Source organism: Protopterus annectens, chromosome 2.part1 (assembly GCF_019279795.1).
Source record: "Protopterus annectens isolate FY-2018-M chromosome 2.part1, PAN1.0, whole genome shotgun sequence".
NCBI classification, from domain to species: Eukaryota; Metazoa; Chordata; order Ceratodontiformes; family Protopteridae; genus Protopterus; species Protopterus annectens.
Window position 1 is genome coordinate 494,856,633 of NC_056729.1, and position 22,271 is coordinate 494,878,903.

General features: G+C 45.4%; 1 protein-coding gene across 1 annotated transcript in view; it reads left to right on the forward strand.

Moving 5' to 3' along the window:
- Positions 1–22,271, forward strand: part of NELFA (negative elongation factor complex member A) — a 1,417,687-nt gene that overhangs the window by 198,991 nt on the left and 1,196,425 nt on the right. The window contains exon 2 of the mRNA XM_044062292.1: positions 20,457–20,628. Coding sequence (XP_043918227.1) covers positions 20,457–20,628 — 172 coding nt within the window. The remainder of the gene's footprint in view (positions 1–20,456; positions 20,629–22,271) is intronic.

A 22,271-nucleotide genomic window follows, 5' to 3' on the forward strand; every position in this document is an offset into this window, starting at 1 on the left:
CGAGGTATAGCCTGGTAGTGCTGAGGTGCTCTCAGGAGTCTTGAACCAGGTTTCAGTTACTGCACAGACGTCTATGTTCTCCATGCTGAGGAGTGCATCGAGTGCCTGCATCTTGAGATTTAGACTTCTGGCATTGAGCAGCATTACCCTTAGTTTTTTTCCATTTTTGTTTTCTAAGGAGGTGGGTTTGTCGTTTGAGCCTTGCCTAAAAAAGGCACTATGGGGGTGGCAAGAGCCTTAGCCAATATCCGGAAGCCCAGTGGCGACAGGTGTAAGCCATCCCTTGCAAAGCAGGGTGGCTTGTCCAACATGTCATCCCAGGCAGACAGACATTGGATCCCCTTAGAATGACACCAGTACTTGAGCCAATTATTAAAGCTGATCATCTTGTCTTTGTATTGTGGTATCATTCTTGGTGAGGGCAAGATGCTGGTCAGGGTCATACCAGCCTGGGCTACATAATCGGAGAGCTCCTCTATGTCTCTTTTCATGTAGTCCAGGGAGGTACGTCTCAGGTCATTCACGCCAGCATGGACAATGACGGAGTCATATTTGTACTTGCTTTGGAGTGACTTGAGTGCGTGTGTTATGTGGCGGATCCTAGCTCCCGATAGACAGCTCACAGTCACCCTCTCCTTGTTCAGCCTGGTCAGCGGGACATCAATGTGTCTGACTATAGAGTCACCTATTACTAGTGTATCAGGCATGGTGTTTGGCCTTAAGGGCTGTGATTGGTTGACACACTGATTTATTAAAGTATGTGTTGCGTGTGTTTTATTTTGAGGTGGTGGATTTTTGGATGTCTGCTTTGGGAGCCTCTGTTGTTTTGGTAAGTTTTTTATTAGAGCCTCCGAGTATGTCTTTGTGTTTTTATGTGTTTGGTTTGCAGTTGTGGTAGGTCTATGTGGGACTGGGATTGTGTGTGTGATTACCATCTCCTCCTGTCTGGTCATGCCAGCCCTGAGTTGAGAGAGTTCAGCCTCCAGTTTGGCTATATAGTTGCATCTCTCACATGTATTTGTGTTTGTTGGGAGGAGGAGAGGGTTGTCTGTGTACATGAGACAATTGTAGCATTGTCTCAAGATACCCAGATTGACCAGCTGAACTGGAGAGGACGCCAGTAATCTACCACTCGACATGCTAGAACAGTATAAGGGAGTGCTGTACCTTTAAGGGAAGTGGATATTCACAGGGGTGGTAGGTAGATGTAGTGCTTTACTTAGTACGAGAGTGCTTACTTAGTAGAGAAGTATTGAGAACAAGTGCTAGGCTTATAATATAGTGAGTAATCTGATTATACTAAGAGTAGAGCTTCCTTAAGGGAAAATTTGAAGAGCAGACTTGGCGTAGCCAGAAGAAGTTTAACCTTGTTTAACCGGCACTGAGCTATGCGCACAACCACGCAAAGCCGTGCAAACGCGGATTTTAAACGGGGAACTACAAAAGAGCTAGAAATGGTCCAAAACAACCAATTACTACAGCTTCTTGTGCTGAGGTCACTTCCTACAGGGACAGGTAGGCTGCTCAAGGCTCCCCACTCCCACTGGTGAGCAAAGAAACTTCCTTCTATCCAAGTAAGGTAATGGACAACACAGGAACTACATCACAGCCCAGAATACAGCAATGCCTGTAAACTGGTCTAAACTAGTCGAGGAGAGGCGGGAAAACAAGGATTATTTTTTTGTTCTTTTGTTTTTTGATAGAAACACATAGAAAATGCAGAAACAGTGATAAATCAGTTACACAGGCTAGCACACTTTAGTGGGCAGCCTCAACAGTTAAATTAAACAAACAAGCAAACAAACTTTCAATCAAATTCGACTAAAAAGTAACTTTAAGCGCAGATTTTAAAATAATGCAGCAAACAGTTAAAAACAGTTCAAGCTAGTTCAGGGTAAGCTACAGAAGCTATTCCAAGTGAAAAAAAAGCAAAGATACTTAAATCCAGAAAGTAGTCGCTTTTCTGAGTTCTCTGTAGCTAAGACCACTCTGCAGGACCACGAGGAGCTTGTCTGAGCAGTATAGCCAGAAAAAAATGCCCAGAGGTGGATTTTAAACAGGGAACTACAAAAGAGCTAGAAATGGTCCAAAACAACCAATTACTACAGCTTCTTGTGCTGAGGTCACTTCCTACAGGGACAGGTAGGCTGCTCAAGGCTCCCCACTCCCACTGGTGAGCAAAGAAACTTCCTTCTATCCAAGTAAGGTAATGGACAACACAGGAATTACACCACAGCCCAGAATACAGCAATGCCTGTAAACTGGTCTAAACTAGTCAAGGAGAGGCGGGAAAACAAGGATTATTTTTTTGTTTTTTTGATAGAAACACACAGAAAATTTAAGCTGTAAATTTTTATATTTGACTTTTAACAGTTCACAGAGTGTATTGATTTTATTAATATGACTTTATACAAAAATAGGGCCAACAACAGCTTTTTTTTCCTATTGCGTTTAGAAAAAATGCTTTTTCAAACAGTTATTTGCATTTTAAAAGCTGCCATCTTTTTAAAGCGAAAGTCAGCTTTAAGGGGCAGCTGGTTGGGATTTCTAGTTGTTTTTGGAGGAAAGACATTTTTCAACACAAATGTAATTTTTAATATCTTTTTTTCAAACAATAGAGTTACCCTGACACTTCTGGAGGCTTAGAAAACAGAAGTCTCTTTGTGAAGAATGAGTATGTTTGCCCCTACATTGAAGGGTAGATTAGTTAAACTGAGAGGAGAATGTGAGAATTGCATGCGTTTAAATAAAATCACTACAGTTTCCCATATGTTTTCTTGCATTCAGGAAGTTATTACTTTCAGGAAGTTATTCAGACCCATTGGTTACACTCATTCCCTTTGATTCCATAAGGAATATTGTTGGCAATTGCCTCAGGTACACTTTTAGGGAGAGGTCCTAACATTGCCAAATGCTGTTTCATGTCTTTTCTTAATGTCCTGTCTGCTAGAGTTACTGCCAGATGAAATAGTTGTAAACAATGTTTTCTTCATTGTTTCTGATCACAAGGGTCAGATTTTTACTGGGATCAAACCATATAAATAACTTCCTAGGGCTAACTGTAACACTAGAGTCTTAGTTTATTCAGCAAGGTTTTGTAAAAGCTTAGATAGTCTCTCAGTAGGCAACTGGGAACATTTATTGGAATTCTGTGAGCTATTGTGACAGGTTAGGTTGGGAGCTCATTTGCCACCAGGCAATTAACTGCATTGTAAGCATCATTTGTTTGCTAAGGGAGAAATCGCTAACACTTTGAAATTAGGACAACACAATGTGGTTGACAAGGTGTGTGATTCTTCTAAGTTAAGACCATTAAGGGTTCTTTAACTTTTAATTTTAAGTGTCTGCCTTTGTGATCTTGCCCACTGGTTGCATAAGTGCATGCGATGTTTGATGGTTTGTTTAAACATTTGTGTTTTCAGGATCAAAGTTTATTCTGATGAAGTCTCAGTTGACAAATTCTTTTCTTTATTACAAGTACTAATGGACAATTATACAAGTGATTTTCTTTTTTGGATAATTTTAGAGATCATATCTTTTACAGTTTGCAATTTTCCTTGAGTTTATTCCAGTCCTACATTTACTGATAAATATGGAGAAAAAGTGTATAATCCTGCAACTTTGATTTTCAGAATTTTGAACCTTCAGTCTGATATGTTAAAGTCTGATGTGAGAGTGTTCAATCTCGCCGTTTGTTCTTACACATGGGTTCGGAGCCGATCCTCTGCTCCGTGTCTGCCGCTTGGCAAGCTCTGCATCGAGAAGAAGCTCGAGACCAACCTAACTCCCACAATCCCCCTCTGCCTTTACCTCAGATCTAGTTTGCCGCTGCAGCGTTCGCATCAGTTTGATGAGCTCGAGCAACCTTAAGCTAAGATTTATAATTTTCTTATATTTCTTCTCAATTTTTTTCTAAAAGAATTGTCTTTAAGTGACTGTGTGTGTGTGTGTTAGTAGTGTTTCGAGGAATTCTCGGTTCCATATAAAGTCTTTATATACTTTATTAGAGTTTTCCCTCGGGGCCTACCCCACCCTTTTACTTGGATTGACTTCTGGATTGACTTTTTACAGGATTTGACAATAAGTTTCTGGATTAGACAAAATTACTGGACTTGACATAATATTGACTTTTTTCCTGTTGGCTGTACTTAAAATTGTGACATGTCTGAGAAAGCTAAGTCTGGCTTTAAACGCTGCCAATGTGGGCAGAAGATGTCGGTGACTGATAATCATAGTTCCTGCGTCTACTGTCTTGGCCCTCTCCATCTGCAAGAAGACTTCTCAATATGTCATTCTTTCAGTGGAAGGGTCATGACAGAAAGGCGCAGGAAACTTATGGATAGGGGTCTTCTAAAACCTACCTTTCAAGAGGCTCTGGATGCATCAGACCAGACATCCAAATCCTCGAAGGAATCGAAGACGTCGGAGCCCAGGTCATCGGTTCCGAGCTCTTCAGTTAAAGTTCGATCACCGGTTCCACAGACTTCGGGGCCGAGTGTTGAACTGTTGTCAGTTTCCGAGCCTCGAGTCTTGGAACCGGTGACGGAGCTCCCTCCCCCGGCACTGTTGAGGTCGGCTCCGTCTTCGATTCCTTCGACGCGCTCTTCCAGGCCCCTCTCCGACACCGATGTAGACCGCGTGGTGCAGAAATTAATGGAGTATACGGCCTTATCCAAGCTCATCTCTGTCTCCTCCCAGTTGGTGTCGAGACTCGAAGGCCTTCCCTTAACTCCACCTGTTCCTCCTCCGAAACCTATCCAGTCTTCGGAGCCGGGAGAGGCTGATCTGGTGATTGTGGAGCCCCCGGTGCCAGAACCGTCTTTCTCTCGGTCGGCTCCGTTCACCTTGACTCCGCCGGATCCGTACCGAGTCTCGGAGTCAAGATCCATCCTTGATCCAGGACTGAGAGTCGGACCGATGTTTCGTTCCGACGCTCCTCTTGGGGCCTCGGCTCGGATCGACTCGGCTCCGTCCTCGGGTCGATGCCTTCGTGCCTGTCTCGGGATTCTTCCGATTTCCTCGAACCGGGAGATACCTCGACTCGGGACCCGGGGGCCTTCGACCTCATGAGGAAGGTGTTGTCTACCCAGACAACCACATCAGCAGAAACAGCTTCTCCTTCCCATAAAGGACCGTTATCCTCCTCTGCACCCACGGCTACATCTAAGCTGCCGAGCACCTGTGCCTCAGCCACCCCTGGAGGGTGCCCTCTTCCTCGGAGGCTTCTTCGGATGCCCCCCCCGAGGAAGTTCCGAGGAAAAGATTGTGTAAGAGGAGACACTTAGATTCTCCACAAGAATCATTGACATCGGACACTGACTTGATGAGTCAGAAGGGTCCCCAAAGTCACCCTCAGAGGATGTCTCTTTTCTGACATCCTGGAGATCCTAAAGCAGAGAGGTGATTGGCAATCCCTCCCCTTCTGAGGATGAGTCAGTCTTGCTGAAGGCATTCGGTGCTCGCCTTCCTCCTCCTGGGTCACTCCGCCCTTCGATGAGTTGATGGAGCTGATTGCTCGAAGGGCGTGGGAGACGCCTGACACGGTGGAGCCAGTCCCTAGAAAGCTTAACAAATATATTACTGCCCCTCAAGATAAGGCTTATCTGACAAAGGGAGTGCCAGTGGACGCTATGGTGGTGGCAGCGGCCACGAAAAAGGAGATGTCTGAATCTTCCTCATCTGTCCATCCGCCTAACAGAGATTCTAGGACTATGGACAGGTATGGGAAGCGCATTTTTAGTTCAGCGGCTTTTTCTATGTGATCCCTGAACTATTTGACCCACTTCACACGGCTACAGAGGGATCTAATCAAAGAGTTGGGAGATACCCTCCAGGGTACTACAGATGCTGCTGTTTCAGAAAAGGTTACAGCACATCTCAATACCCTTACATCTATTGCAAACTCGTCCATGAGGCTGATCTCATACGCAGTCAAGGATCGAGTAGGGCAGCAGCTTCAGTGATTGCTCTTCGTAGACAATCCTGGATGCGCTTATGTTCATTTGCGGAAGCCTTCAAGTCTTCCTTTACTAACGCCCCATTTGATGGTGCCACTCTCTTTGGCCCCAAAGTAAAGGAGACCCTTACCCGGTGTGAGCAAGAGGGAAAGACTCTGTCTGCTGTCGGAGTCTGTTTTTCCACCCCATCCAGACCGTACCCCAAAGGGCAACGTGGTGGAAAAATGTGGTTTCGAAAACCCCAAGGCTCTTTCCCAGGCACACAGGGTGATGCCCCCTCTAGAGGCAGAGGAGGGGGCAGAGGTGGAAGACGCCACCCCTGGCGGCAGAGGGGGTCCGCAAAACCAAGGTAACAGGGATACAACCCCTGGGAAACCTTTTCAGCACTCCTGAGAGGAGGCCCGACTGTCCTGCTCTGGAGGCAGTCGGGGGTCGCTTAGCTTTATACCCTCAGGCCTGGCAAAATCTTACATCAGACAATTGGGTAAAAAGCATTGTTACCAGAGGCTACAGAATTCCCTTCCTATTGCCCCCAATTCCGAAGAAAAGACTCCCAGATGTGCCGCCCCATCTGCGAGACCCTGCAGCTATAGAAATTTCAAAGCTGCTAGAAAAATGAGTAATCCAACCAGTCCCAGCGGACCAAAGAGGATTCGGAACTTACTCAAGGTTCTTTTTAGTTCCAAAAAAGACAGGGGACTGGAGGCCGATTCTGGACCTAAGCAATCTCAATACCTTCGTCAAGAAAGAAAAGTTCCGGATGATCACGCTTCAATCGATCCTTCCATTTTTACAGAAGGACGACTGGATGTGCTCAATAGATCTGAAGGACGCATACTACCACATCAAAATGGCCAGGGCGTCCAGGGATCACTTGCGCTTCTGGCTGGGAGCCAGCCACTTTCAGTTTCGAGCCCTGCCCTTTGGTCTGACCTCAGCCCCCAGGGTTTTCACCAAATGCATGGCAGTGGTAGCATCTCACTTGAGACGCCTGGGATTCCAGGTGTTTCCGTATCTGGACGACTGGCTCCTTTCTGCCACCACCCAGCGTCAACTGATTCAAGCCAGGGATTACACACTGCAGCTTTGTGTTCATCTCGGAATTTCCGTAAATTTCGAAAAATCTTTACTACAGCCATCACAGCATATCTCATTCATAGGAGCAGAATTGGATAAGCATTGTTTAGTTCTAAGACTTCCTCCAGAAAGGATAGCCTCACTACAAAGCCACATATCTCTTCTTCTGTCATCCAGGAAATCCCCAGCAAAACTGGTTCTAAAGGTTTTGGGTCTCATGGCAGCTTCTCTCATTGCGATACCATTGGGAAGACTGCACATGAGAGTTCTACAATGGCTACTGTTTGCACAATGGTCGTTCCAACAGTTACCTCTGACACACGAAATTCTGATCACAAACACATGCAAATCACACCTAGCCTGGTGGCTCCGGACTTGCAATCTTTCCAGCGGAAGACCATTTGTGCTACCCACGCCGACAGCTACGGTGACCACGGACGCTTTCCTGATAGGGTGGGGGGCATCTTTCAGGGACAGACAGTCCAAGGCGAATGGACCAATTTAGAGTACAATCTGCACATCAATGTTCTAGAGTTGAGAGCAGTGTTTCTAGCGTTGCGACACTTTGCTCCCCTTCTTCCTCTAGGGACTATTGCAGTTCAGACGGACAACATGTCCGTAGTCTGGTACATAAACAAACAAGGGGGAACCAAGTCTTATCAGCTATGCAGAGAGGCCATGAGAATCTGGCAGTGGGCGGAGTCCACGGGTCGCTTTCTGATTGCAACGCACATCCCGGGGTCATCCAACGTCATAGCCGACAGGTTGAGCAGAGCAATCCTGTTGCCTCACAAGTGGTCCCTCAAACAGTCAGTTGCAAAGGAGATTTTTCGCAAATGGGGCCAGCCTTCCTGCAATCTTTTTGCGTCTCCAATGAACGCCAAATGCAGAAGCTATTTTGCCCTATTACCCCCTCCAGGGGAAGTCCCCAGGGACGCTGTGGTTCACGATTGGCCCCCGGGTCTCCTGTACGCTTTTCCTCCCTTTCCCCTGATTGCAAAGTTTCTGCAGAAAGCCAACAACCTGCAAAGGACGATTATCCTCATTGCCCCATTCTGGCCTCATCAAATCTGGTTTCCCTTTCTTCTGGCACACCGCATTCGGGAACCCTGGATCCTGGACCCGGAGCCGGATCTACTGACCCACTCGTCAGGGGCTTCCCACCCCTCGCTACTGTCACTCCAACTAGCAGCTTGGCTGCTCCGCTTCCCTACTTAGCCAGGTCTGATCTTCTTTCACCCGCAGTTCAGAATATACTAGTAGCTTCTCATAAAGCTTCCACTACAAAGACTTACACGAGTAAATGGAAGCGTTTTGTTTACTGGGCAAATACACACCAATTGGACCCTGTTATAGCTCCCTTAAATAAGATCTTGGAGTTTTTAACCGAATTGTTCCACCAAGGAGCTTCTCCTGCCACTTTGAGAGTGCAATTGGCTGCCATTTCCAACTTTCATGTGGAAGAATGTGGGGCTCCTATTATGGCTCACAGACTTTGTAAGGCCTTTCTGAAAGGATCTTTCCATATTAGACCACCAGTTAGAACTCCTACATCACCTTGGAATCTGAACCTTTTATTATCTAAATTGATGCTACCTCCGTTTGAACCAGCCTCTTCTTGTCCATTGAAGTATTTGTCGTGGAAGACCCTCTTTAGTGGCCATTACATCGGCTAGACGGTGTCAGAGCTTCAGGCTCTTTCTATTAAACACCCTTATTTGATCTTTCACTCTGACAGAGTATCTCTTCGCACTAATCCGTCCTTTCTCCCAAAGTTTGCTCTAATAACATCAATCAATCCATTGAGCTCCCTACCTTTTTCAAAACCACTCCAATAAGTTGGAGTATATGTTACACAAGTTGGATGTTCATAGACAACTTAGATTTTACCTGGATAGAACAAAGGATCACAGGAAAACAGATCAACTATTTGTAGCCTTTGCAGACAGCAGGAAAGGTATAGCAGTTACTAAACGAACCCTTTCCAAATGGCTAACTGATTGCATTATATTTGTATATGCTGCTTCGGAACAAACTTTACCTGTCAAACCCAAGGGGCACTCTACAAGATCAGTATCTACATCCCTGGCTCATGCAGCTCGCTTACCATTAGACACTATTTGTGCAGCTGCCACTTGGTCTAAACCACATACATTCATTTATCATTACAAGGTAGACAGGGTTTCTAGGGACAGGGCAACCTTTGGTTCCACTGTGCTCAAGAACGTTCTCCCGTGAGTTCCTCAGGAACATGGAGCTAGGGACGCTACCCAGGTGTAAGAACAAACGGCGAGATTGAACACTGTCACATTTAGAAGTTATGTCCTTACCATAACGTTCCATGTGGAGTGTTCATCTCGCCTTTGTTTTTACATTCCCACCCTCCCACCCTCAGGAAGAACGTCCAGTTTGGTGTCTGGTTTGGTTTCTCCTGCTTCTGCATTACGCAGTTGTTGTGTATATATGTATATATATATATGTATATATATATATATATATATATGTATATATATATATATGTATAGGTGTTTCTCTCAGTTATGTTATTTTTGGCATGAATGTGTTCTCTCTCTGTTGACTTCTGGTTTGCTTGCAAACTAGATCTGAGGTAAAGGCAGAGGGGGATTGTGGGAGTTAGGTTGGTCTCGAGCTTCTTCTCGATGCAGAGCTTGCCAAGCGGCCGACACGGAGCCGAGGATCGGCTCCGAACCCAGGTGTAAGAACAAAGGCGAGATGAACACTCCACATGGAACGTTATGGTAAGGACATAACTTCTAATTATGACTAATTGTGAAAGTATGAGGAATATTTTATCTGCAGAGTCTTCTTGTGAGGAAAAATCTGCTGTAAATAATTTAGTTTCTTTTAATGCACAGGTCACTACTTATAATTTACAGTGTGTGTATGACTCTGTTGATACTGCTTCCAGGGCTGTGGCCACTAGTATTGTTTTGAGGAGGTCTGTATGGCTGCATACTCAGAACTCCCCCCCCCCCCCCCCCTGATGATGGTAAAAGTGAAATTTTAATTTCCCCTTTGCTTAGAGATTTAGTTTTTTGATCTAATCAAAACGTTTGGTGACAGGGTTAAGCTGATGCTGATCCAGAGAATCTCTTAAGATATTTCAGCCTTCTTTTTCAAAATTTTTAAGGGATTCTTCAACTCCTTATCCAGATTTGGCAAAAAACGGAAGGAACAGTCTTGACAAAATACAGGTGAACAGATGTTTAAGAAGAAGTGGCAAGGGAGTTCCAAAAAGAAGCCTCGAACCTCACTAAACGAAGAACGACCCAACAAACCTGGCCCCTTTTCTCTTCTAGAAAGTCCAAATCTCCATTTTTCTCTTTGGCAACAGATAGTTTGACAAATGGTATCTGAAGATTTTTCATCAAGGTTACCAATGACAGTGGGAGAAAATTCTTCTTTTCCAGGGGATTATTCCTCATCCTCCATAGTCTGTTTTGTTTCCACCCATTCTTCATCACATGCTATCCCAAGGAGTGATGGAACCAGTTCCTCCTTCCCAGGTAGGGAAGGGTTTTTATTCTATTATGTTCTTAGTGCAAAAGAAAGAAAATGCTTGGAGACCAGTTCTGGATCTTTCTTTCCTAAACCTGTCTGTGATGGTGCCCAAATTTAAAATTGTCACTTCACAACCTGTTGCCTCTTCTTCCTTTTTCAAGTTTCCTGGTAACACTAGACTTAAAACGATGCTTATCACATTCCTATTTATCCAGATGTCTCTTAAGGTTTGTATGTCTGGATCACATTATAATTCTGTGCCTTACCATTTTTACTATCCACTGCATCCAGTGTTCACAGAGTATCTAGCCCTCTTTATAGGTCATTGCAGGGTACTCTGTATCCACATTTTACATAGTGAGACAGCTTGCTTATCTTTGCAAAGTCTTTTTCAAAGTGTGAGGAATTTCTCACTTGGGTGAGAGACCTCTTACATAAGCTGGGATTCCAAGAGACACCTCATTTCAAAGAGATTTTCTTTCACAGAAATAAATAGATCTGTATCTAGATCTGTTTTTTTTTCCAGTCAAACTTCAGTCATTGTAAGGGAATACCTCAGGATTTTGGGTCTCCTGGCTTCTGTGATTGTCATGATATCCCTGACAAGACTCCACATGAGAAAGATACAGTGGTATCTGAAGTCTCTTTGGTCCCAGCACAAACACCCTTTGTCTTTTCAAATCCCAGTGCTCTGGTTTATCAGAAGAGAAATCATGTAGTGGAGACAGCAGATGTCTTCCTCCCTGTTCCAGAGCAGTCAGTCACCACAGACTCCTCAGACTTTGCTTTGAGGAGCAGTTTCCGGAGGGATAAAAGTGCAGTGTGTGTGTGATAACCAAGGACAGATGCAAGCTTATAAATATCAGAGATGTTTGCCTGATCAAGGCACTCAAAACTCTGAATAGTCTTTCATCCCTGGGACCTCTTAAAGTTGTTAGAGACAGTACCACAGTCAATAAGGCACATAAAGAAGCAGACTAGTCTTCTTAGCCTGGGATCTAGCTTGACAGCACAGTCCCACTCTACAGGGGTCTTACATTTTGTAAGTACAGAATTGTGTAGCAGACAAGCTGAGCAGGACCAGGGCAGACACTCACAAATGGAAACTAAATCAGAGTCTTCCAAGATTTGATCCATCTGTGGACAGTTCCTCAAGTAGATCTTTTTACGTCCTCTCTGAACAAACTGGCAAGATTCTGTTTCAGGACTCCATGCAAGGAGGTCTGGAAGACAGATACCTTTTCTTTTCCTTGGACAGGAATGTTCTTGTGTGCTTTTCCACCCTTTCCACTAATATCCAGAGTACTTCTGAGGGTTCAGAAAGAATCCCCCAAGATCATTGTGGTGACTCCCTTCTGGCCTAGGAAACGATGGTTCTCCCTTATTTTGGAAATGGCCAGGAGCAATTACCACAAGCTTTCTCGCAGACTGGATCTACTCCCACAAAAACAGGGGTGTTTGATATACCCCAACATCAATCAATTTCATTTGACTGCCTGAATGATGGGGTCTTAATTCCTTTTAGGCACCCCTTTACTGAGGACATGCAGCAAGTACACATGGAAGCAAGAAAGCCTGCTACTCCAAAATCATGTATATGGAAATGGGTTTTTCTAATTGGTGCCAACAACATAACTAACACCCATTCAGGGCTAGTTGTTCTCTGATTTTACAGTATTTTTGTATGAGTTATTATCCTGTCACCTTTCCTGTTCCTCTATCAAGGTTAATTTGTCAGCTATTTCAGCATGTCTGCACATGGATCTTCCTCTTCTATTCAGTCTTGTGACAAAATGTTTTTGAAAGGGATTTGCACAAGAGGCCTCCAAGTAAATCTTCTTGGTATCTTAATTTTGTGTGTGAGAAACTACCACTTGCTCCATTTGAGCTAACCTGGCTGACTTAAGGTTCTTAACAGGGAAACAATTGGACTGATTGCTCTGACCTCTGCAAGAAGAATATCTGTGTTGCAAGCTCTTATGGTGAGTCAGCCCTATCTCATATTCCACAGGGATGGAACTTTGAGAACTAATTCTTCTTTTATGCCTAAAGGCAAGCTATTCATCTTCCCATTTTCTTTCCTGAACCTAAAAATGAGGGGTAAAGGACACTCCATGCATTGGATGTTAACAGATAACCTGGGTACTATCTTGACAGAACTAAATCTTTCAGATCTTTGGATGAATAAGGGATAACCAGTGTCACAACAGACTGCTTCCAAATGGTTGTCTAAGGGTATTAACATTTTGATAATACTGATCATAACAAATGTTTTCCAGGTAGGGTCGAGGCCCATTCTACCAGGGCTTTGACTTCATCTATGGCTTTTTGGAAAGGGTTGGATTCTAGAAGCTGCTTCTTAGTCCTGTGTACATACTTTTACAAAACACTATATGCTGAATTCCTTCTCTAGGTCCAGGTCAGGGTTTGCTAGGACCATTCTCAAGGCGCTTCTGGACTCTATTCCTCCCAACTCCCGAATGTAGTAAACTAGGGTAATCTACCCGTACAGCTAAGGCTTTTTGCAGTAGTGATCAGTATGATGAACGTAGTGCAGTTGTGAAAGGAAACTTACCATAACAGTAGATGTCTGAATGATTACTGCTGCAGTAGCTGCTCCCTCACACTTGTTTTTCCATACATTTGCTATGCCAGGGTGTGGACATTTATTTTTTGTTGTTTCTAGCATTGACCTTTTGGATCTTGACCACCTCCTCTATGTTGGCAGGAAAGCTCTGAAGGGCTTGGCACCCAAACTTGTCTTTTAGTCAGTCCAGCTTGAATTACTTGAAACTTTGGCACATGGAAGGTGCCCTGAAGCTTTGTAAGCTGGCTGCCTGTTATATCTTTAGCAGGATATATGTCATACAGCTAAGACTACTGTACCAGTGATCATTCAAACATCTACTGACACGGTAAGCTTACTTACATAACTGTTTTTTCTACAGTACGTTTTTTTATTAGAATGGGTGTGTGTGTGCATATACATACACGATATATACACACACTCAACCATATATATGCATATGCACATATACACACGTGTGTGTGTGTGTGTGTGTGTATATATATATATATATATATATATATATGTGTATGTATGTGTGTGTGTAATATATATATATATATATATATATATATAAAATGTATTTATTTGTAAATAGACACATATACACGTGTATCTGTTTATATATGTAGGTATATATATATATATATATATATATATATATGTGTGTGTGTGTGTGTGTGTGTGTGTGTGTATATATATAAATATATATATATATATATATATATATTTTTTTTTTTTTTTGTGTGTGTGTGTATATCTAGGATTATGATTGTGTGTCTAATCATAACCTACTGATCATGTGTTTGAAAACTGGATTTCAAAAAATTTATCCTAAAAGCAAAAAAGTTTCTGTCAGGGTAATAATTTAGAATTTAGGAACAAGTCATTTCAGTGTTCTTTTGCAAAAGTGTTGTCTCACGGATCACAGAATGTAATACAATTACCTTCTATAATAGCTGATGTTATGTGATCCTATCTCGCCTACATTCTGACTGATGGGTTCGGAGCCGATCCCTCGGCTCCGACTCGGCACGCTTATGCTATAGAGCGAGGCCTCTAATTGGCTGAGCTATCTTTATCCCAGGATGCACCACCACTAATCCCCCAGATCTCGTTTGCCGCTTACAGAGCTTGGACGTGGTCTCAACATTGGCTGGGCTAAGTACTATATATTAGGCTTTTTTCCTGTCAGTATTTGCTTCATTTAAACCCAAAAGCTGTTTTAACGGCTATTCTTTGTGTACGAGTGTTTTTCTGGAATTTAGTTGAAATTTTCATGTTTTTTCCTGTCAGAGAAGGTTCCCGTTTAAGTTAGAGGGGCCTTCCCCTGTGGTTACTACTGCTTTAGTGGTTGTGTGTGGGTCAAGTACCCGTTTAAGTTAGAGGGTCTTGACCCTCCTTTTCTCTTTCTCACAGATCTTGTGTGTAAAAAAAAAAAAAAAAAAAAAAGTTTTTTTAGTTTAAATATTTACACTAGCTAGTGGCATACATATTTTTGTTCTCGTGTGTCAAACCCTTTGTTGTTTAGTGTGGTGATCTGTTTTTCAGCCTGATTATGTCTAAAGAACATAAACCCTCCGGGTTTAAAAAGTGCACGAGGTGTGGCTTCAAAATGTCCATAACGGACGACCACTCCTCGTGCATCTATTGTCTAGGTGCTAAACATCTGCTAGAATCGTGCAGTGTATGCCATGCGTTTTCCTCCAGAGTCCTCCAGGAGAGGAAAAACAAATGAATCCTCAAAGGATTAATCAAGCCTTCCTTCGAGGAGGCTTTATCTTCCTCTCCGTCTCCTTCTAAGAAGAGGAAAGCGTCGGCTCCGACCAGTCAGTCGGAACCGACTGCTAAGAAAACTAAGCAGACTTCTCCATCGGCTCCACGGACTTCGGAGCCGAGGTCGGAACGGTCTGCCTCGATGCCTCCAGCCTCGACCCCTCTGGTTTCGGAGCCGAGGTCTGGGGCATCGAGAGGCGGGTCACCCTCATCGGCTCCACTAATATTGGAGCCGATAAGGGTTATCGGCTCAGACTCTTCCCCCTCGGAGCCGAAGTCCTTATCGGCACCGAGGGAAATTTCCTTGAAAGTTTCCTCGGAGCCGATAATTGTTGAGTCATTTCGGAGCCGGTCCCCAAGCCCTTCGGAGCCGATGGAGAAATCGGTTCGGGCCCGATCGGTATCCTCGAGATCATCCAAGATGTCTGAGTCAGACATCGACAGGGTGCTCCTTCGACTCTTCCAGTCTCCGGTGTTCCAAAAGATGGTTTCGGCTCCAGCCCATTTGGCTTTGGAGCCGATGGTCCACTCCCCTACTGTATTTCCTCCTCCAACAGCTTCGGCACTGTTGGAGCAGGTGCTGGTGGAACCAGTGGAGGTGTTAGGGTCGGGCCCGACCCTTACTCCGGCTCTTGGGTCGGAGTTCAGTGCACGGACTTCTTCCTTTGGCCCTGGGGGGGAGGCTTCGGGATTGATTCTTTCGGTCCCAAGTCTCCCTCTTGGTGCGTCGGCGGCGGGAGTACCATCCACTGTCGTGGCCACGGAGGGGGGACCCTCCCAGGATTCTGGTGGTCCCGCCTTCAGGGCTATGAGTGCTTTAGCCAAATCTTCCTTGGCTACCTCCACAGTTTCCCCAGCTCCTTCCCTACATTTGGAGACTGGGTCGTTGGCAGTCCCCCTGTCCGTAGACAGTGGAGCCCCTGGGTCTCAGGTTACCCCCGCTGGGGTTTCTCCCCTTCCTGGAGGTCCTTCTGAAGCCTCTTCGGAAGAACCTTCCAGGAAGAGAACGTGCAAGAGGAAGCACGTTGACTCCCCTGACGAGTCTTTGACATCTGACACTGATCTCGATGATGCAGAGGGGTCCCTCAAGTCGTCCTCGGATGATGTCTCCTTTGCAGACATCCTGGAAGCCCTAAAACAACGAGGCGGCTGGCAGTCCAAACCTCCCTCTGCTGATGAGTCGGTGTTCCTGAAGGCCTTCGGGGCTCAGCCCTCCGCCTCCTGGCTGTCTCTGCCCTTCGACGAGCTCTTGGACTTGATCTGTCGAAGGGCGTGGGAACACCCAGACTCTGTGGAACCAGTGCCCGCTCGTCCGAACAAATTTCTCTCGGCGCCCCCGGATAAAGAGTTCCTTACGAAAGGTGTGGCTGTAGATGCTATGGTGGTGGCATCTGCTACCCAGCAAGATGTAGCAGAGGCTTCTACGTCCGTCCATCCTCCTAATAAGGAGTCTAGGAACATGGATCGGTACGGTAAGCGCACCCTTAGTTCAGCGGCCTTTACTCTGAGGTCTTTGAACTACCTGACGCACTTTACGAGATTTCGGAGGGATCTGATTAAGGAGCTATCCGATACCCTCTTAGGTAACCTGCCTGAGGAGCTGGCCCAGATGGTTGACCCTCAGCTGGCTACAATGTCGTCCATTTCGAACTCGTCCATGAGGCTCATTTCGTATGTGGCCGAAGGGGCGAGTAGAGCGGCGGGTACAGGCATTGCTCTACGGAGACAAGCCTGGCTCCACCTGTGTCATTTCGCGGAGGCCTTTAAGTCTTCATTTGCTGACGCCCCCTTTGATGGGTCCTCCCTGTTTGGACCCAAGGTAAAAGACACACTTACCCGCTGTGAACAGGAGGGTAAGACTCTGACTGCCGTAGGGGCACGATTTTCCACTCCCTTTCAGCCTTATCCAAAGGCTAAAAGAGGAGGGAAAATGTGGTTCCGTAGATCTCAGAAGTCTTACCCCTCTCAGCAGGAAGGTTCCCCCTCCAGAGGCAGAGGAGGGGGAAATTCATCCGGAAGACGCCGTCCCAGGGGCGGCAGAGGCCCTTGCAACACTGGAGACCGCGAGTCCTTTCGTGGCTCTTCAGCTTTTCATAGTCCCTGAGGGATTGCCCGGCTGTGCTGCTCCGGAGCCAGTCGGGGTCGCCAAGCACCTGAAGGCCTGGGAAGGGATTACTCAGGACCGATGGGTGCTTCGGATTATCGCCGGAGGTTACTCCATCCCATTCTCTCGCCCCCCCCCCCCAGTCCAAAAAAATCCCGGACCCGCCACCCAGTCAACGGGATACCGCAGCCTCAGAAATTTCAAAGCTGCTGCGAAAAGGAGTCATCCAACCGGTCCCCGCAGACCAGATCAGATTAGGGACTTACTCAAGATTCTTTTTGGTGCCAAAAAAGACCGGGGGCTTGAGGTCCATTTTGGACCTAAGCAACCTAAACCGTTCAGTCAAGAAGTCCAAGTTCTGAATGGTCACTCTACAAACCATTCTCCCATTGTTGGAGAAGGGTGTTTGGATGTGCTCCATAGATCTCAAGGACGTGTATTATCATATCAGAATACATCAAACGTCCAGGAGACATCTGCGCTTCAGCCTAGGAGGCAGTCATTTTCAGTTCCGTGCGCTGCCCTTTGGTCTCACCACAGCCCCCAGGGTGTTCACCAAATGCTTGGCAGTAGTGACTGCTCACCTGAGAAGTCTAGGATTCCAGGTGTTTCCGTACCTAGACGACTGGCTCCTAACTGCCACCTCCAAGCATCTACTTCTGGAGCCTGCAAGCCACTATATCACTGGGCAATGCCCTTGGAATCACCTTCAATTGGCCAAAGTCTGTGTTGCGGCCATCTCAAAGAATAAGATTCATAGGGGTAGAGATAGATTCAAACCAGATGCGGGTCTATCTACCTGCAGACAGAATTCAAACCATTCAAAATCAAGTTCGAGCCTTACTCCCCAGGTCCAAAGCCCCAGCCAGAATGGTCCTGCAGCTATTGGGATCCATGTCTGCCACAGTTCTGCTAGTTCCCTTGGCAAGGTTGCACATGAGAATCCTCCAGTGGCTTCTTTCAACTCAGTGGTCCTTTCAGGAACTGCCTCTCAATCATCTCATATGGATCACGGAATCTTGCAAACGGGACCTTCGCTGGTGGCTAGTGTCCTCCAATTTGGATCAGGGACGACCCTTTGTTCTTCCTCCTCCGTGGCCACTTTGACCACGGACGCCTCCCAGATGGGGTGGGGGCATTCCCTGGGCAGGTCAGTCCAAGGCAAATGGCACCGGAAGAGACTCCTCTTCACATCAACATCTTAGAAATGAGGGCAGTACTCCTGTCCCTTCAAGCCCTTCACGATTATCTCCCTCAGGGCGTAATTGCTGTTCACTCAGACAACATGTCAGTGGTCTGGTACCTGAACAAACAGGGAGGGACCAGATCCTATCCTCTTTGCAGAGAAGCCATGAGAGTTTGGGAGTGGGCAGTCTCGACCAAACGCTTCCTAGTGGCTACTCACATACCGGGCAAGGCCAATGTCATAGCCGACAGATTGAGCAGAACCATCCTCTCTCCTCACGAATGGTCTCTGAATATGACAGTTGCAAGGCAGATTTTCAGCGAATGGGGAGTTCCGTGTTGCGACCTCTTCACGACTCCTCTGAATGCGAAGTGCAAAGAATTTTTCTCCCTAACCCCGGCTCCGGGGAAGAGCCCCATGGACGCATTAGTTCATCCTTGGCCCACCGGCCTGCTTTATGCCTTCCCTCCAGTTCCTCTCCTCCCCAGGGTGATTCAAAAGGCATCTCTCTTTTCCCTATCTTCGGAGACATGCTCTGGAAGGTCCGTGGTTCCTGGATCAGGTCCCAGACCTTCTGATTCATCAGTCGGGACTATTACACCAGTCCCTCCACACCTTAAAATTGACGGCCTGGCTCCTCCTCTTCCGACGATAGTCAGGAGTCAGGCACTGGATCCAGATGTTGTGCACATATTATCTTCAGCCCACAAGTCCGCTACAAAGAAACTGTATTCTAGCAAATGGAAAAGGTTTGCTATTTGGGCTCAACTCCGGGGCCTGGACCCCATTTCTACTCCCGTGGCAGAAGCACTAAAATTTCTGACCTCTCTTTTCAATCAAGGCTCTTCAGTTTCTACCATCAAAGTACAATTGGCAGCAATTTCTAATTTTCATGAATCCATAGACCCACCTTTAATGAGCAACAGATTGTGTAAGACCTTCCTGAAAGGTGCTGCTCTATTAAGACCTCCGATTTCTCATCCTGCGCCTCCATGGGATCTCGATATAGTGTTGCGTGCCTTAACTTCTTTTCCCTTTGAACCGGCAGCTACCTGTGATCTAAAGTTTCTATCATGGAAGACAGCCTTTCTAGTGGCAATTACTTCAGCCAGAAGGGTTTCAGAGCTTCAAGCTTTGTCAGTGAAACCCCCGTACTTGGTTTTTCATACAGACAGGGTATCCCTCAGGCCAAATCCTTCTTTTGTTCCTAAAGTTTGTTCTACTTTATGCTTGCAACAATAGTTAGATCTTCCAGTTTTTTTCCCAAAATACTCTAATAAAGCAGAGTTTATATTCCACACACTAGATGTCCACAGACAGTTACGTTTTTATTTAGATAGGACCAAACAATCAAGGAAAACAGATCAGTTGTTTGTATCCTTTGCAGAAAACAAATTGGGCAACGCTGTCACAAAGGTCACTATTGCCAAATGGATCAGGGACTGTATTACTCAAGCTTATATCTGTTCTAACAAAGAGCTTACCACCCCTCTGTCAAGGCTCATTCTACGAGGGCTATGGCTACTTCGGTAGCATTTCATTCTAAGCTTGCTATTGGTGACATTTGTGCTGCGGCTACATGGTCTTCCCCGCACACCTTCATTTCCCACTACAAATTAGATGTGGCATCTAGAGGACGAGCTTCATTTGGTTCCACAGTGCTCAGGAGTGTTTTCCAATGAGCCACCCGGGATTTAGGTGCTAGGGACGCTGTCCCATCAGTTCAGAATGTAGGCGAGATAGGATCACATAACATCTTTTAGTTATGTACTCACCATAACTTCAGATGTTTGGGATCCATCTCACCTACATTCCTAATAACCCACCCTCCTTCCCCCTTCCTTGGAGATCAGAGGATATCATAAGGTCCGAATCTTGTTGTTTCATCTTGAAACATCTAACAATGTTATGTAAACAAGTTGTGATTGTGTGCATGAATGCAGACAAACAAGATCTGGGGGATTAGTGGTGGTGCATCCTGGGATAAAGATAGCTCAGCCAATTAGAGGCCTCGCTCTATAGCATAAGCGTGCCGAGTCGGAGCCGAGGGATCGGCTCCGAACCCATCAGTCAGAATGTAGGCGAGATGGATCCCAAACATCTGAAGTTATGGTGAGTACATAACTAAAAGTTTTTTCAGTATGTGGCATTAGTAAACTAGCAAGTACATTCCGAACTCTGAATCAAAGTAACTAAGGTTGATCTTCTGAAACAACAATCTTTTTTCGGATGTTACCTGATGTTCTCCTACTTGAATTTGTCACACAGATGAAAAGTGCTTTGACTGAAATTATACAGCTTGCTACTGTTGATTCTGATCCCTGGGTCCTAATGGTGGCTGATGTTCTGAAATCTTTCCCAGAGACTGGATCCCTTAATCTTGACTTAGAGGAACAGAATCCTAATGTCCAAGACATTTTAGGAGAACTTCGAGAAAAGGGTATGTAAATTAATAGTTTATGAATTGTAATGCATTTGATACTGCAGGGTACTGTCTTATTTGGTCACCTTTTTTAACTTTTGCCTTCTAAATTTGCCTACTTTAGCAAAATGTTGACTATTCCTAGTTTTGTAAGTAATGAAAGGTTATAGCAAAGTGTATTTTGCCTTGTTTTGTGTGAAACACATTTTGGTTTATCACTTCTCAATCAAAAGCGAGTTAATTAACACAGATTTGAACGTTTCTTAGGACTTTGGGGAGAATGATTTGTGGTCTGACTGAAGAATACTTGTGCTTTTTGCTAGATGTTCTTCGTGTTTCACTGTTGCAGTCATTACATTTGGGTTATCTGCCTGCAGGTAGCCCTCAGCCGGCCTGAATATCAAAGTCTTGGATCCCTGTGATGGATGCTGTCTCTTCTTCCATGATGTCAGTTTGTCAGGGGTATAAAGCATGCAGCCGATGCCATTACATCAGTCTTTCTTGCCGCGCGGTGCCTGAAGCAGAAGCAGATCGCAAGTTCCGGTCGGCTGACCACATAGGTCCAAAGCTGCCAACGACGCTTCCATTAAGCTAGTCGCCAGTTCGCCGGTACTCAATGAGGCGCTTTCGCAGCCCGTGATACCTGCTACTTAAGATTCACAGGCCTCTACTGAGACACATTCGGAGTCCAGTATGCCGAGACATGCTTCTTTGACCATGGAACCTGCGGATGTCTCTACCGTGGATGGGTCCGGAGCCGCTGTGCAGGCACTGGCTTCTGAGGGTGTATTCAGGCCTACTGACTTGCATTTCAAACGAACGCTGTCTTCTTCTTCAAGGCCTAAAACTCAACTCACGCCTAGAAAACCAACGTCCAAACTGTATGGTCAGGTCCATATGCCTAAAAACAAATAAGAATGGCTAAAGACCTTATTACTTTAATTAGGGGAAGCCAGTATTCACCCTCTGAGACCTAGAACTGATTTTCCTTCTGATTCTTCTGATCAGGATTCTGAAATTTCTGTTTCTTCTGATTACCAGGATTTGCCCTTATCTACCTATGAGAATTCTGATGCAGAGGACTGCATTCCCACTGCTTCACCTCTCGAAGAGTTTTCTTTTGGAGAAATCTTGCACACTCTCTCAGGGAGCATTTCTGCTGGGAAAGCCAGGATTACTCAGACTCCAAAAAGAGGCGTAGGGAATTCTTACTCCTCCCTCAGCACAGGCTTTTAGTTATCCGTCCTGTCCTAGACATTGTAGATGATGCCTTTTTGGAATCTTGCCTGGCCCCAGACACTTTACCTCTGGCTCATAGGAAACCTGACAGATATTACAGAGTACCTGACTCTCACAAGTTCCTCTTCAAGAATCCTACTGCGGACCCAGAAACCATTTCCCAGGGACCTAAAGGCATTAAGGCTACTACTGCCAAAAACCCTACCCCCTCTGATAGAGATTCCAGGGCTTTGGACAGATGGGGTAAGAAGGTATACACTTCTGCTACTGTGGCCATTAGGGAATTAAACTGCCAGTTTCATATGTTAAAGTATCAGCAGCATATTATGGGGTTACTTAAACAGAAAATGATGTTGATTCCTGACTGTGCTGAAAATAAAGAATTACAGGATTTAATGCACTCTGCTGAACAAGTTGGTAGA